Raw genomic sequence first — 15183 nt, 5'->3', positions numbered from 1 at the left:
CAGTGCATTAATTACATCTGTTCTTCCCTGTAATAACCCACTGATCACCTGTCAATCACCTGCCAATCACCTATCACCCATCAATCACCCCCTGTCACTGCCACCCATCAATCAGCCCCTAACCTGCCCCTTGCGGGCAATCTGATCTCCCACCCACACCATTAGATCGCCCGCAAACCCGCCGTCAGATTACCTCCCAAATGTATTGTTTACATCTGTTATCTTCTCTAAACACCCACTAATTACCCATCAATCACCCATCAATCACCCCCTATCACCACCTGTCACTGTTACCTATCAGATCAGACCCTAAGCTGCCCCTTGCGGGCACCCAATCACCCGCCCACACGCTCAGATTGCCCTCAGACCCCCCCCCCCCCCCCCTTATCAATTCACCAGTGCATTAATTACATCTGTCCTTCCATGTAATAACCCACTGATCACCTGTCAATCACCTGCCAATCACCTATCACCCATCAATCACCCCCTGTCACTGCCACCCAACAATCAGCCCCTAACCTGCCCCTTGCGGGCAAACTGATCACCCACCTACACCAATAGATCGCCCGCAGATCCGACATCAGATCACCTCCCAAATCCATTGTTTACATCTATTCTCTCCTCTAAACACCCACTAATTACCCATCAATCACCCATCAATCACCCCCTATCACCACCTGTCACTTTTACCTATCAGATGAGACCCTAATCTGCCCCTTGCGGGCACCCAATCACCCGCCAACACGCTCAGATTGCCCTCTGACCCCCCCTTATCAATTCGCCAGTGCATTAATTACATCTGTTCTTCCCTGTAATAACCCACTGATCACCTGTCAATCACCTGCCAATCACCTATCACCCATCAATCACCCCCTGTCACTGCCACCCATCAATCAGCCCCTAACCTGCCCCTTGCGGGCAATCTGATCTCCCACCCACACCATTAGATCGCCCGCAAACCCGCCGTCAGATTACCTCCCAAATGTATTGTTTACATCTGTTATCTTCTCTAAACACCCACTAATTACCCATCAATCACCCATCAATCACCCCCTATCACCACCTGTCACTGTTACCTATCAGATCAGACCCTAAGCTGCCCCTTGCGGGCACCCAATCACCCGCCCACACGCTCAGATTGCCCTCAGACCCCCCCCCCTTATCAATTCACCAGTGCATTAATTACATCTGTCCTTCCATGTAATAACCCACTGATCACCTGTCAATCACCTGCCAATCACCTATCACCCATCAATCACCCCCTGTCACTGCCACCCAACAATCAGCCCCTAACCTGCCCCTTGCGGGCAAACTGATCACCCACCCACACCAATAGATCGCCCGCAGATCCGACATCAGATCACCACCCAAGCGCAGTGTTTCCATCTATTCTCTCCTCTAAACACTCACTAATTACCCATCAATCACCCATCAATCACCCCCTATCACCACCTGTCACTGTTACCCATCAGATCAGACCCTAATCTGCCCCTTGCGGGCACCCAATCACCCGCCTACACGCTCAGATTGCCCTCAGACCCCCCCTTATCAATTCGCCAGGGCATTATTTACATCTGTCCTTCCCTGTAATAACCCACTGATCACCTGTCAATCACCTGTCAATCACCCATCAATCACCCCCTGTCACTGCCACCCATCAATCACCCCCTGTCACTGCCACCCATCAATCAGACCCTAACCTGCCCCTTCCGGGCAAACTGAACACCCACCCACACCAATAGATCGCCCGCAGATCCGACGTCCGATCACCTCCCAAGTGCAGTGTTCACATCTGTTCTCTACCCTAAACACCCACTAATTACCCATCAATCACCCCCTGTCACTGCTACCTATCAGATTAGACCCCTATCTGCCCCTAGGGCACTCAATCACCCGCCCACACCCTCAGAATGCCCTCAGACCCCAGCCCTGATCACCTCGCCAGTGCATTGCTTGCATCTATTCCCCCCTCTAATCACACCTTGAGACACCCATCAATCACCTCCTGTCACCCCCTAGCACACCTACCCATCAGATCAGGCCCTAATTTGCCCCGTGTGGGCTCCTGATCACTCGGCCAAACCCTCAGATCCCCCTCAGACCCCCTTCCGATCACCTCCCCAGTGCATTGATTGCATCTATTTTCCCCTCTAACCACCCCCTGAGACACCCATCAATCACCTCCTGTCACCCCCCTAGCACTCCTATCCATCAGATCAGGCCCAATACAACCTGTCATCTAAAAGGCCACCCTGCTTATGACCGGTTCCACAAAATTCGCCCCCTCATAGACCACCTGTCATCAAAATTTGCAGATGCTTATACCCCTGAACAGTCATTTTGAGACATTTGGTTTCCAGACTACTCACGGTTTTGGGCCCGTAAAATGCCAGGGCGGTATAGGAACCCCACAAGTGACCCCATTTTAGAAAAAAAGACACCCCAAGGTATTCTGTTAGGTGTATGACGAGTTCATAGAAGATTTTATTTTTTGTCAAAAGTTAGCGGAAATTGATTTTTTATTGGTTTTTTTTCACAAAGTGTCATTTTCCGCTAACTTGTGACAAAAAATAAAATCTTCTATGAACTCGCCATACACCTAACGGAATACCTTGGGGTGTCTTCTTTCTAAAATGGGGTCACTTGTGGGGTTCCTATACTGCCCTGGCATTTTAGGGGCCCTAAACCGCGAGGAGTAGTCTAGAAAACAAATGCCTCAATATGACCCGTGAATAGGACGTTGGGCCCCTTAGCGCACCTAGGCTGCAAAAAAGTGTCACACATGTGGTACCGCCGTACTCAGGAAAAGTAGTATAATGTGTTTTTGGGTGTATTTTTACACATACCCATGCTGGGTGGGAGAAATTTCTATGTAAATGGTCAATTGTGTGTAAAACAAATCAAACAATTGTCATTTACAGAGATATTTCTCCCACTTAGCATGGGTATGTGTAAAAATACACCCCAAAACACATTATACTACTTCTCCTGAGTACGGCGGTACCACATGTGTGGCACTTTTTTACACCCTAAGTACGCTAAGGGGCCCAAAGTCCAATGAGTACCTTTAGGATTTCACAGGTCATTTTGCGACATTTGGTTTCAAGACTACTCCTCACGGTTTAGGGCCCCTAAAATGCCAGGGCAGTATAGTAACCCCACAAATGACCCCATTCTAGAAAGAAGACACCCAAAGGTATTCCGTTAGGAGTATGGTGAGTTCATAGAAGATTTTATTTTTTGTCAAAAGTTAGCGGAAAATTGATTTTTATTGTTTTTTTCACAAAGTGTCATTTTCCACTAACTTGTGACAAAAAATAAAATCTTCTATGAACTCACCATACTCCAAACGGAATACCTTGGGGTGTCTTCTTTCTAAAATGGGGTCATTTGTGGGGTTCCTATACTGAACTGGCATTTTAGGGGCCCTAAACCGTGAGGAGTAGTCTGGAAATCAAATTTCGCAAAATGACCTGTGAAATCCTAAAGGTACTCATTGGACTTTGGGCCCTTTAGCGCAGTTAGGGTGCAAAAAAGTGCCACACATGTGGTATTGCCATACTCGGGAGAAGTAGTACAATGTGTTTTGGGGTGTATTTTTACACATACCCATGCTGGGTGGGAGAAATACCTCTGTAAATGACAATCTTTTGATTTTTTTACACACAATTGTCCATTTACAGAGTTATTTCTCCCACCCAGCATGGGTACGTGTAAAAATACACCCCAAAACACATTTTACTACTTCTCCCGAGTACGGCGATACCACATGTGTGGCACTTTTTTGCACCCTAACTGCGCTAAAGGGCCCAAAGTCCAATGAGTACCTTTAGGATTTCACAGGTCATTTTGCGGAATTTGATTTCCAGACTACTCCTCACGGTTTAGGGCCCCTAAAATGCCAGGGCAGTATAGGAACCCCACAAATGACCCCATTTTAGAAAGAAGACACCTCAAGGTATTCCGTTAGGAGTATGGTGAGTTCATAGAAGATTTTATTTTTTGTCACAAGTTAGTGGAAAATGACACTTTGTGAAAAAAACAATAACAATCAATTTTCCGCTAACTTTTGACAAAAAATAAAATCTTCTATGAACTCACCATACTCCTAACGGAATACCTTGGGGTGTCTTCTTTCTAAAATGGGGTCATTTGTGGGGTTCCTATACTGCCCTGGCATTTTAGGGGCCCTAAACCGTGAGGAGTAGTCTGGAAATCAAATTCCGCAAAATGACTTGTGAAATCCTAAAGGTACTCATTGGACTTTGGGCCCTTTAGCGCAGTTAGGGTGCAAAAAAGTGCCACACATGTGGTATCGCCGTACTCGGGAGAAGTAGTACAATGTGTTTTGGGGTGTATTTTTACACATACCCATGCTGGGTGGGAGAAATAACTCTGTAAATGGACAATTGTGTGTAAAAAAAATGAAAAAATTGTCATTTACAGAGAGATTTCTCCCACCCAGCATGGGTATGTGTAAAAATACACCCCAAAACACATTCTACTACTTCTCTTGAGTACGGCAATATCACATGTGTGGCACTTTTTTGCAGCCTAACTGCGCTAAGGGGCCCAAAGTCCAATGAGCACTTTTAGGCTTTACAGGGGTGCTTACAAATTAGCACCCCCCAAAATGCGAGGACAGTAAACACACCCCACAAATGACCCCATTTTGGAAAGTAGACACTTCAAGGTATTCAGAGAGGGGCATGGTGAGTCCGTGGCAGATTTCATTTTTTTTTGTCGCAAGTTAGAAGAAATGGATTCTTTTTTTTTTTCTTTTTTTTGTCACAAAGTGTCATTTTCCGCTTACTTGTGACAAAAAATAATATCTTCTATGAACTCACTATGCCTCTCAGTGAATACTTTGGGATGTCTTCTTTCCAAAATGGGGTCATTTGGGGGGTATTTATACTATCCTGGAATTCTAGCCCCTCATGAAACATGACAGGGGGTCAGAAAAGTCAGAGGTGCTTGAAAATGGGAAAATTCACTTTTTGCACCATAGTTTGTAAACGCTATAACTTTTACCCAAACCAATAAATATACACTGAATGGGTTTTTTTTTATCAAAAACATGTTTGTCCACATTTTTCGCGCTGCATGTATACAGAAATTTTACTTTATTTGAAAATTGTCAGCACAGAAAGTTAAAAAAATCATTTTTTTGCCAAAATTCATGTCTTTTTTGATGAATATAATAAAAAGTAAAAATCGCAGGAGCAATCAAATAGCACCAAAAGAAAGCTTTATTAGTGACAAGAAAAGGAGCCAAAATTCATTTAGGTGGTAGGTTGTATGAGCGAGCAATAAACCGTGAAAGCTGCAGTGGTCTGAGTGGAAAAAAAGTGCCTGGTCCTTAAGGGTTAGAAAGACTGTAGTCCTCAAGTGGTTAAAGTACCAGAAGTGTTTTGTGAGTAATTTATTAATACTTTGAGTCTGAGATTCAATTCAAATTTGTAGAACTCAATGTACATGCTTTTTTCCCTCATCACAACACACACAGTGAAGAGAGGCCTAGCAGGCGCACAGTGTGTGTGAAAAAAGGCACCATTTTTTTTAGCCTGCACCTCTTCACTGAATGGCTGACATACACACACACACACACACACACACACACACACACACACACACACACACACACACACACACACACACACACACACACACACACACACACACACACACACACACACACACACACACACACACACACACACACACACACACACACACACACACCCCCCTCTCTCTTCATCAGAGTCAGCCTTGCCCTCACGGTTCGGTTTATTCTTCTTCCGCGGTTCCCAAATCCTCCCGTCCCAGCTCCATTTCTTGTGGCCAGGCTCAGCTGCTGCTGTGTTCTTTTATAGACGTTAATGGTATCTACACCCAGGCCTGGGTGCCTACCACCCAAGCAATACACTGGAGCCTCTGCATGCACTCCAACTCGCTCCATTCCCAAGCAGCCCCTTTGGGGGGGGGGGGGGGTTGGAGCTACATCACATGGCTACTCCTGCAGCAATTACAGCGGGGCAACACATCTGTACAATGTTCCTGCAATGTCGCCCAAGGGATTGAGTCCCGATCCCTGCTGGGTGACATTTCTCGAATGTGTGCATGAACTTGAAATTGGTCTTCTCTTAGAGTCCCACATGGCACTATCACAATTTCATATACTTAATTCTTTGTAGCTAAACGCTGACTCTAGGTTTATTCTATGTAAGGCACATAACCATTAGAGTGCTGTGCCCATCTTACCTCATATAAATTTTATTATATTAATTTCTTGTTCGTACATGAACAGTTTTTGCAAATACTTTCTGTTACCAAATACGGCTAGTTAACAACCACATTTGTTACTTAAAATATGGAACAGTAAAAATGATGTCAAGTTTTTATTGATGTTATTTATTATCCTCAGGATCACCAGGACTCATGTTAAAGAGAAAGAAAATCCAAGGAAATCCTTAGTAGGGGCACAGGCGATATTTAAAGCTGAAAAGGAGATTCTAATCCCTTTCTACACTATCCATTTAAAAAAGATAACTGGATAAAGTGGCCCAAGCCATTATAGTGCTCTCCTGCAGACACCGTATTGACCTGATCAGCGGGCAACACCCGTGAAAAACTTAATTTTAGTATAAATAAATTGAATTTGATTTTTCTCAAAGTATTGTCTTTCATTGCGGTAAGTCACATACCGTAGTACATTTTAAACAGTTTTTTACATTTCTGTACTTTTTGGGGGCACCTCCTCCCGCCCGCTGTTATCGCCTCATTCTAGGTGGTCCCCTAGGATATTTACGTATGTATCCAGAAGTTAATTTTTTGGGAGTAAAATCATCTATACCTATGGAAGATACCATAATCTTGAGTGGTGACAAATCTTTTCCACGAGCCCTGTACCATGGTTGCTTGAAACCCAGTTTTAGGAGTATCTTTTTTTACATATCTCATACATGTATCACGCTTATTACACTGTTTTGGTGCACCTGGTTGTTTGTGTGTTTTATCTTATTGAAGTTCAGCCTCCTGTTCTAAACCTAACCTAAAACCAAGCACAGTCAGTCAGTCACAGCAGAAGTGGAGACAGGATGATTGTTGCCCGATCCATCATGACATCTGTAGGAGAAACACACACGAAATATTGTAATTGCAATGATTTAAGGTACCTTTTCTGGAGAGTGAATATAACTGTGCACCATATGCAAGGAGGAGATTAGACATGATATAGACAGGCAGAGAGGGCCCATGAAATCGGATAATCTAGAAAAGTAGAAAGCACATGTTTGGAATTATTACCAGTTTTCATTTTAAGTAGTTCATTATTTCAGCAGCAAAAAATATTATTCAATGGACTATAAAATCATACAACCAATGGTTTCACATTTCCATGCACTGGGGGCTCTCTCTGCATCTATCAGGGCTATTGAAAGAGGTTTTAAGAATCTGTCCTGATAAATGCTCCTTTTTGTATACCTGGTGGGAGTGCCCAGTGGTTTTGGTCCTTTGGACAAGAGTAGCTGGCCTCCTCTTCAGTGTTGCATAATTGTGAAGATAAAGGTTATAAGGCCACCAAAATTCATACCAATATACAAAATTCATTTATTACAACATGATATAGAACAAGGCACAATGGGCTCTATTCTCAAAGAGCCAAAAGTACCGCAAAATTTTACCGCTAAATTCCCGCCAGCGGTAAACTCCGCATTTTTTCAGCATTCACTAACATTTTCCGCATGTTTGCCGCATGCGGGAAAAAAGATGCGGAAACAGCCATTATTCATGCGGGAATCATGCGGTAAAAAGGTCGCATGAAAAAGTGTTTAAAAAAAAAAAGTTAAAGTCCAGCAAGCACAGCCCTCAAGTCTCCAGACTTCAATAAAGTCAATGGGATGCGGAATATATCACCTACTACTTGTAGGTGATAAAAAAATCGGTAATTAACGACGAAATGATGCGCCTGAACATTTTTGAGAATTGATCTTTTATTGCGGAAAATACCGACTTTTGCGGAAAGTTTTCCGCAAGAATCCCGCACTTTTACCACACTTTTTCCGCATGCAGAAAAAACATGCGGAACATTTTGAGAATTCCAACTTGACGGTATTTTGGGTGCAAACTTCCCGCATGTACTTTACCGCATGCGGGAAGTCTTTGAGAATAGAGCCCATTGCCCTAAATAAGACCCTCAATTAGATAAAGAAACCCTCCCCACATTAAAAACCAAGGAACAATGCGGAGCATAAATCATGCATGAGTGGTATAGTGCTTGCAAGCTGAGTGGTAATCAGTCATGGATCCAGGCCTATATGACTATATATACACACACTTTCGCCCGCGCATACATACACCTTCCAATCTGCCACAGTGTCTCAATTATCGGGGGCCCCCCTTCCTTTTTCTTCCCTTTTGCTTGTTTCTAAGGATAGAAAGATCCATATGTAATTGACAAGTCCCAATTGAAACCATCAAAGGATTTTCCGGATTACTTGTCGCATCATAACATCACGCATAATGCATTAGACAGATATGGATGGATCTCACCCGTGAAGAGGTCCCTTCAATGTACCGCCAATCACCGCTTACTCCTCAAGAGTGTCACCATAGATTTAGGGCCATGCGCATGGTGGTCCCGGTGTCCCTTCGGGTTGCCGGTATAAATGATACAATTCCGTATTGTGCACAACACGCCACGCCAACCACGCCAGGCGCGCTGGTACTGCGGATGAATAGCGGGTAGACTTAGTGCGGCCTCCGGAGATGACGTCTCTGAGCACGTAGCCACTCTGCCGGATAGAGCTCCGCCCACCGACGCGTTTCACGCCCACATTGGGCGTTTCATCAGGGTGTGGCCTATACGGCCATTACCTTCTCTTAAAAGCAGTCCCGTGGCTCCTCCTAGTGTGTAACCACAGCAACCAGCGATACTTTTCCTGCTGATTTCCACAGAGGCTGCAATGGGTCATATATATGTATATGCAGAGCCCAGTTCCAATCGTTCCATACGCAAATTTCAGGCAAGTCCCCACAATATTCCATGTTGACATCACTCATCACTATATCAATTTTTGGAAAGACATTTCACATAGAGCAGGAAATCAATGCTTCTTACAAAAACAAACACAGAGTGTACAGACAACTCAATCCAATGTATATGAATGGCTCCACTGATCAATGTCACTCAGGATCTAATATACATTGCTGCATATTTGTTTAGGCAGATAATTCTCACAGGGAAATAAAGATAGTCCACGTCTTCTTGTGGCAATACATATAGCACATCTCATACACTGCGGTGCCACTCACACTACGTGCATTACCCCACAGTATGAATGAAATACAAACCACAGTGGGCCCATCATAGTTGCATAGGATGCTATCTATATCTGTTGTATCTCAGAAATGGGGAGAGGTCTAATTCAGCATTGAGACCGAGGGGGGCCACTGTGCCCAACTTAAAGATCCACATAGCCTCCTTGCAATAGAGCCTAGGTTCTCAACATGCGGTACGCGTACCCCAGGGGGTACTTCTGATGGTTCCATGGGGTACTTGGGCTTGATACACTTAAACAAGAATAACCAATTTAGAGTTTTAGAAAATTATAAATCTTATTTAAACAACACCAAATTAGTAATTTAGCTAATTAAAAGCAATAGTAAATTCTTGGAAGTTGTTTAGAATCATTATCATGCACTACGATTCAATATATATTTGTTAAGGGGTACTTGTCATAATGATTACTATGCTTGGGGGTACTTGGTGAGTACACGGGTTTTAAAGGGGGTACATACCAATAAAATGTTGAGAAACACTGCAATAGAGGACCTCATCAAAGTCCCCCCTTCTCCCAGAAATTTTTAAACCATATAACCCTTTCACTAGAGTCCCTTTAAGAGAATTATTATGATACTCCTTATAGTGTTCATATATAGTTCCTGTGGCTTTGCCTCCTGTTATTTTGCCAAAATGCTCCAATACTCGCTCTTTTAGACTTCTTTTTGTTTTGCCCACATATGTCAATTTACATGGACATTGAATTGAGTATATTACTTTGGTGGTCTCACAATTAATAAAAGATCTAATTGTAAATTCATTTTTCCCATCACTACTATAAAAGACATTAGTACGTTCAACATAGGGACACAATTTGCATCTGGAGCATTTATACATTCCAACTGGCCTCCTACGGTCCAACCAGGTTGAGGGATTTCTCTGAATCTCACTATGTACTAAATAATCTCTCAGAATTTGGTAAGTAGTTTCCTCAAATTATCCCAATGGGATCCAAAACCGGTTATGAGCCGTATATGTCCCTCCCCCTCCGCACTTCGCGGCACCCCCCTGGGGGCCAGCAATTCCTGCCTATCCCTACCCCAAGCCCTTTTGAGTGCCTTGCGTAATGTCGAATGTGAGTATCCTCTGTCCCGAAAACGTTGGTACATCAGACGAGACTAGTTTCTAAAGTCCTCGTCTCGACCACAGTTCCTACGCAATCGGAGGAACTGACCGTAAGGGATACCTCTTTTAAGGGACTCTGGATGATGGCTTGTGGCATGCAAAAGAGTGTTGCCCGCAGTGGGCTTGCGATAGGAAGTGGTCATAATCATTTCACCCTCCACTTTCAATTTGAGATCCAGGAAGGGGATTTCACCACCAAACGCGTATGTCAATTTAATATTTCTATTGTTCTGATTTAATTTAGCCACGAACTCACCGAGTTGTACGGCCATTCCTGTCCATGCCACCAAGACATCATCCAGGTATCTCTTCAGTGTACTAAATAAATTCATTACTAAAGACATCAAAATGTTATGGCCCCAAGGTATTAAACATGCCACCCATAACCTAATCCAGCATACTTTCGTTTCTGGTAATGTGTATTTTGCTTCCCAATGGAAGCAGACCTCACTAGCATACAAACGAATGTCATGTGTAGAAAGAAAAATGGTTTACGAACGTATTAATGGCAGGATAAATTACACCCTGCCTCACTTGGAAAAAGTTTGGCAGCCGTGGGTGGATTACAGAGGAGGGCTACACATGTTCAACATTCTTAATGACTAATTTGCCATTCTTTGACTGCTATTAATCTGTGAAATTCTATTTTAATGTGACCCATGCAGAATTTAGCTCTGAACCACATTATCTATGTTATACAGCTCCAGACCGTGTACTTTTATGTATATTGTCACATTTATTACCATCATCTTTGTGACCTTATTGTTCTATTATATAGTTAGGCGGATGGGCAATGCCCTAATAATAATAATTATTATTATGGTATATGCTCTGATGCTGCTACATGGATTATACATATTGCTCCTATGCATCATCACCAACCTCTTCCATTGCTGGCCATTTCTCTGTAGCAGCAAATGTTAAGGTGTTTTTGAGGTGCCTCTTTACAATAAAACATATCGGTACATTTTATATATAAACAGATAACTTTACTTCAGTCAATATAGCCCCAGGGGAGGTTTCCTTGAGTTGCTGGTTTGGAGTGCACCTGAACGTATCAAAGCAAAAGCTGGAAAACAAGTTACACAGCCTGAAGCCTTTGAAGGCTTTGCTGACTGCATGTTCAAGCCATGTCCACGTCAGACCCAGATGATCAGGAGAAAAAAAAACGTTTGCAGCGAGAAGCTTTCTGGATTTTTGAGATGGGCACCCTATTCCCTAAAAGACTCAATTCTAATAACCCACTAACATGTTTTCTGAGTAAGAGATCATGCATATATGCACAACTTTCTAACTTAAAATTAAAAATTCTTTTGCAGGATGGAATCTTATTGTTTTTTTATTTCACCGTTTTCATTATGGTAAAATTGCAATAGTAACATTATCTTTCTTTATTTACAGGTTATTGGAAAAGAGCCTGATCTCCTCCTCACTTCCATGTTTTCCCTTTCATGTTTCCCATTCCCAGTTTTGTTTTCCTCTTCCCATCCTAACCTTTCCCCGTTCCACTGATTTACATTATGGAATGCCCCGCCGGTCCCTAGGTGGTGAGTGTTTAACTCATTACATAGCATTGCATTGTGTTTACTTTGCAGCCCAAATTGCCTTCTCCCTCCCAATGCTGTATTGTCATTTAATACCAAGCAACGAGTTGGGTAATCCCGGCTAGTGCAAAAGTTTGTGCTTACTAGTTACCTAGGTAACGAGTCAGGTTATCCCTTCCTGCTCGCACCCAGTTACAATCGTTACGATGCTAGGGACATGTCACAGCGTGAAGCGTCATTGCAGACGCATGGATACTGGCAGAGTCATCAATTGGATGCCTGCTTAGGACGCAACATAGCGCAATGCAGGCTGCAGGGTTGCGGCCGGTTTCTCTGTTACTTTGCTAAATTTGTACTAGCTATGTGATGTATATAATGTAATTTATTTTGAGCACTATGGCACTCTAGCACTGAGCACTTATCACTCCTGACGAAATTTCCCATAGAGGAAATGAAACATGTCGAGTTGTGTGGGGGGTTTATAGATTACTAGTGGGGTAGTGGAGGGTGGTCTTCTATGGACCGTGACTGATATCTCCCACCCATTTATCACATCTATGTCTTTTTAGCAAATTAGATCCCTTTTAGAACTACCCTAATAAAAGTTAAGTTTTAATTTAGTCCTCTCTTCGCAGGGTTTATATGTGTTATATTGATTGAATCAGGTGTGTTTTGTTCATTGGTTTCATCAGTCCACAGAACACTACCACAAAAGTTTTGGGATAGTGTTCTGTGGACTGATGAAACAAAATTAGAACTGTTTGGGCCCATGGATCAACGCTATGTTCGGAGGAGGAAAAACAAGGCCTATGAAGAAAAGAACACCTTGCCTACTGTGAAGCATAGTGTGGGATCAATCAGGCTTTGGGGCTGTTTTGTATCTGCAGGTACAGGGAAGCTTCAGCGTGTGCAAGGTACCATGGATTCTCTTCAGTACCAGGAGATATTGGATGAAAATGTGATGCAGTCCATTACAAACCTGAGGCTTGGGAGACATTGGACCTTTCAAAAGGACAATGATCCCAAGCATACCTCCAAGTTGACTAGAGCATGGTTGCAGATTAAAGGCTGGAACATTTTGGAGTGGCCATCGCAGTCACCAGACTTAAATCCGATTGAGAACCTCTGGTGGGACTTAAAGAAAGCAGTTGCAGCACGCAAGCCTAAGAATGTGACTGAACTGGAAGCTTTTGCCCATGAAGAATGAGCTAAGATACCCGTAGATCGCTACAAGACACTTGTGTCAAGCTATGCTTCACGTTTAAAAGCTGTTATAACTGGAAAAGGATGTTGTACAAAGTACTAAGAATGAATGTCACTTGGTGGTTGAATACAACTGATAATGATGTGAGCACAGAAAATATATTTGTGGTTATTTCATTATAAATGTTATATTTGTCTGACTTACAAGTGCCTCTTTGATTTAATTGTAAACAAGATGACTGGAATGATCAAAATCAATGTCAAACTGGCCAAAACACTCAATTTCATTGAGGGTTGAATAATTTTGAACACAACTGTAGATACAGAAAGGGTTTCTGATGCTGAAACAAGGTTAAATTATGTAAAAGTGGGTATCCTGAATAATTTACTACATTCTACCATAGGTCACTACAGTGCAGCTTTAAAGAGACTCTGTAACAACAAAAACCTCCCCTGGGGGGTACTCACCTCGGGTGGGGGAAGCCTCCGGATCCTAATGAGGCTTCCCACGCCGTCCTCTGTCCCACGGGGGTCTCGCCGCAGCCCTCCGAACAGCCGGCGACTGTGCCGACTGTCAGTTCAATATTTACCTTTGCTGGCTCCAGCGGGGGCGCTGTGGCGACTTTCGGCACGGAAATAGACGGAAATACCCGATCTCCGTCGGGTCCGCTCTACTGCGCAGGCGCCGGAAACTTGCGCCTGCGCAGTAGAGCAGACCCGACGGCGATCGGGTATTTCCGCCTACTTCGGCGCCGAGAGGCATCAGAGCGCCTGCGCAGGAGCCAGGAAGGTAAATAATGACGTCACCGCTGCCCGGACTGCACGGAGGGCTACAGCGAGACCCCCGAGGGACGCAGGACGGCGTGGGAAGCCTCATTAGGATCCTGAGGCTTCCCCCACCCGAGGTGAGTACCCCCCAGGGGCCGTTTTGGCGTTACAGTTCCTCTTTAAAAGCGGCACATATAGAAGAGCTTGTATAAAGGTAAAAGAAATGAGGCCACAACTACAATGTAGCAAATAAAGCCCAATCCCGCAGACTCTGCCACTATACTTCAAAGTTATGGGTGTTTGCATTTTGTAAAAAAATAAAAGTTAAGTTGGCAACCTGGAGTCATAATGGATTTCTAAAGACAAGCAAGCCTATTTTGGTATATGCAAAATTTACCAGCTAGATAGATTTCCTGTACTTAAAGAGCAACTGCAGTGAAAAGGACATAATGAATAAAATTGCTTAATTTTTACAATATTAATTTATAGATTATGTTGTAACATCTTTCTACTCCCTGGTTTACATTCTGAAATGTATCACTGGTGTTGATATCTTTAGTTCTGCCAAGTGATTACTATGAAATGTTCATTTACCAAGAGTTCTATGCACAGAAAGAGATGCTTGCTTGGCAGTTGGAAAAAAGATGTTATTTATCACAATGCAACAATGTTCACATACAGCAAACTGTCAGGTCTATGCTCATGACATCACACTGTGGAGTTTCACCACAATTTCAGCCATACAGATCCCCCTGATGATCTATTTGAGAAAAGGTAAACATTTCTCATGGGAGAGGAAGTATTGGCTACTGATTGGGATGAAATTCAATCCTGGGTTAAAGTTCCTCTTTTAAGTTACCTTAAAGTGTGTGTGGTTTTTAAATTTGTTGAGTATGTCAAGGCCTTAAAGAGAACCAGAGACAAAGCACCCTCATGTATTTTACCATATATATATATATATATATATATATATATATATATATATATATATATATATATATATATATATATCAATGGGAACATGACAGTAAACCTCTACCCTGCTGTTTCATTCTTCTCTGCTAAATCTGCCTGTTATCAGCCCTGATAAGAATCCCCGACTGAGCATTCAGTCTAGCTTTGCCCGGAGTAATTATAGCTAAGTCATTCTTCTGTGATGTCTTTTCAAGCCCAAGTCTGCACCCTTGTGGCTCTGCTTTCCTG

General features: G+C 43.1%; 1 protein-coding gene across 3 annotated transcripts in view; it reads right to left on the bottom strand.

The window, feature by feature from the left end:
• PGAP1 (post-GPI attachment to proteins inositol deacylase 1) overlaps positions 1–15183 on the bottom strand; it is a 240276-nt gene that overhangs the window by 54448 nt on the left and 170645 nt on the right. For all 3 annotated transcript variants that reach the window (XM_068244826.1, XM_068244828.1, XM_068244830.1), the window contains one exon: positions 7176–7269. In XM_068244826.1, coding sequence (XP_068100927.1) covers positions 7176–7269 — 94 coding nt within the window. The remainder of the gene's footprint in view (positions 1–7175; positions 7270–15183) is intronic.

This window comes from Hyperolius riggenbachi, chromosome 7 (assembly GCF_040937935.1).
Source record: "Hyperolius riggenbachi isolate aHypRig1 chromosome 7, aHypRig1.pri, whole genome shotgun sequence".
NCBI lineage: Eukaryota > Metazoa > Chordata > Amphibia > Anura > Hyperoliidae > Hyperolius > Hyperolius riggenbachi.
The sequence above is the reverse complement of the archived record's forward strand: the minus strand, read 5'-3'. Positions and strand labels throughout refer to the sequence as shown.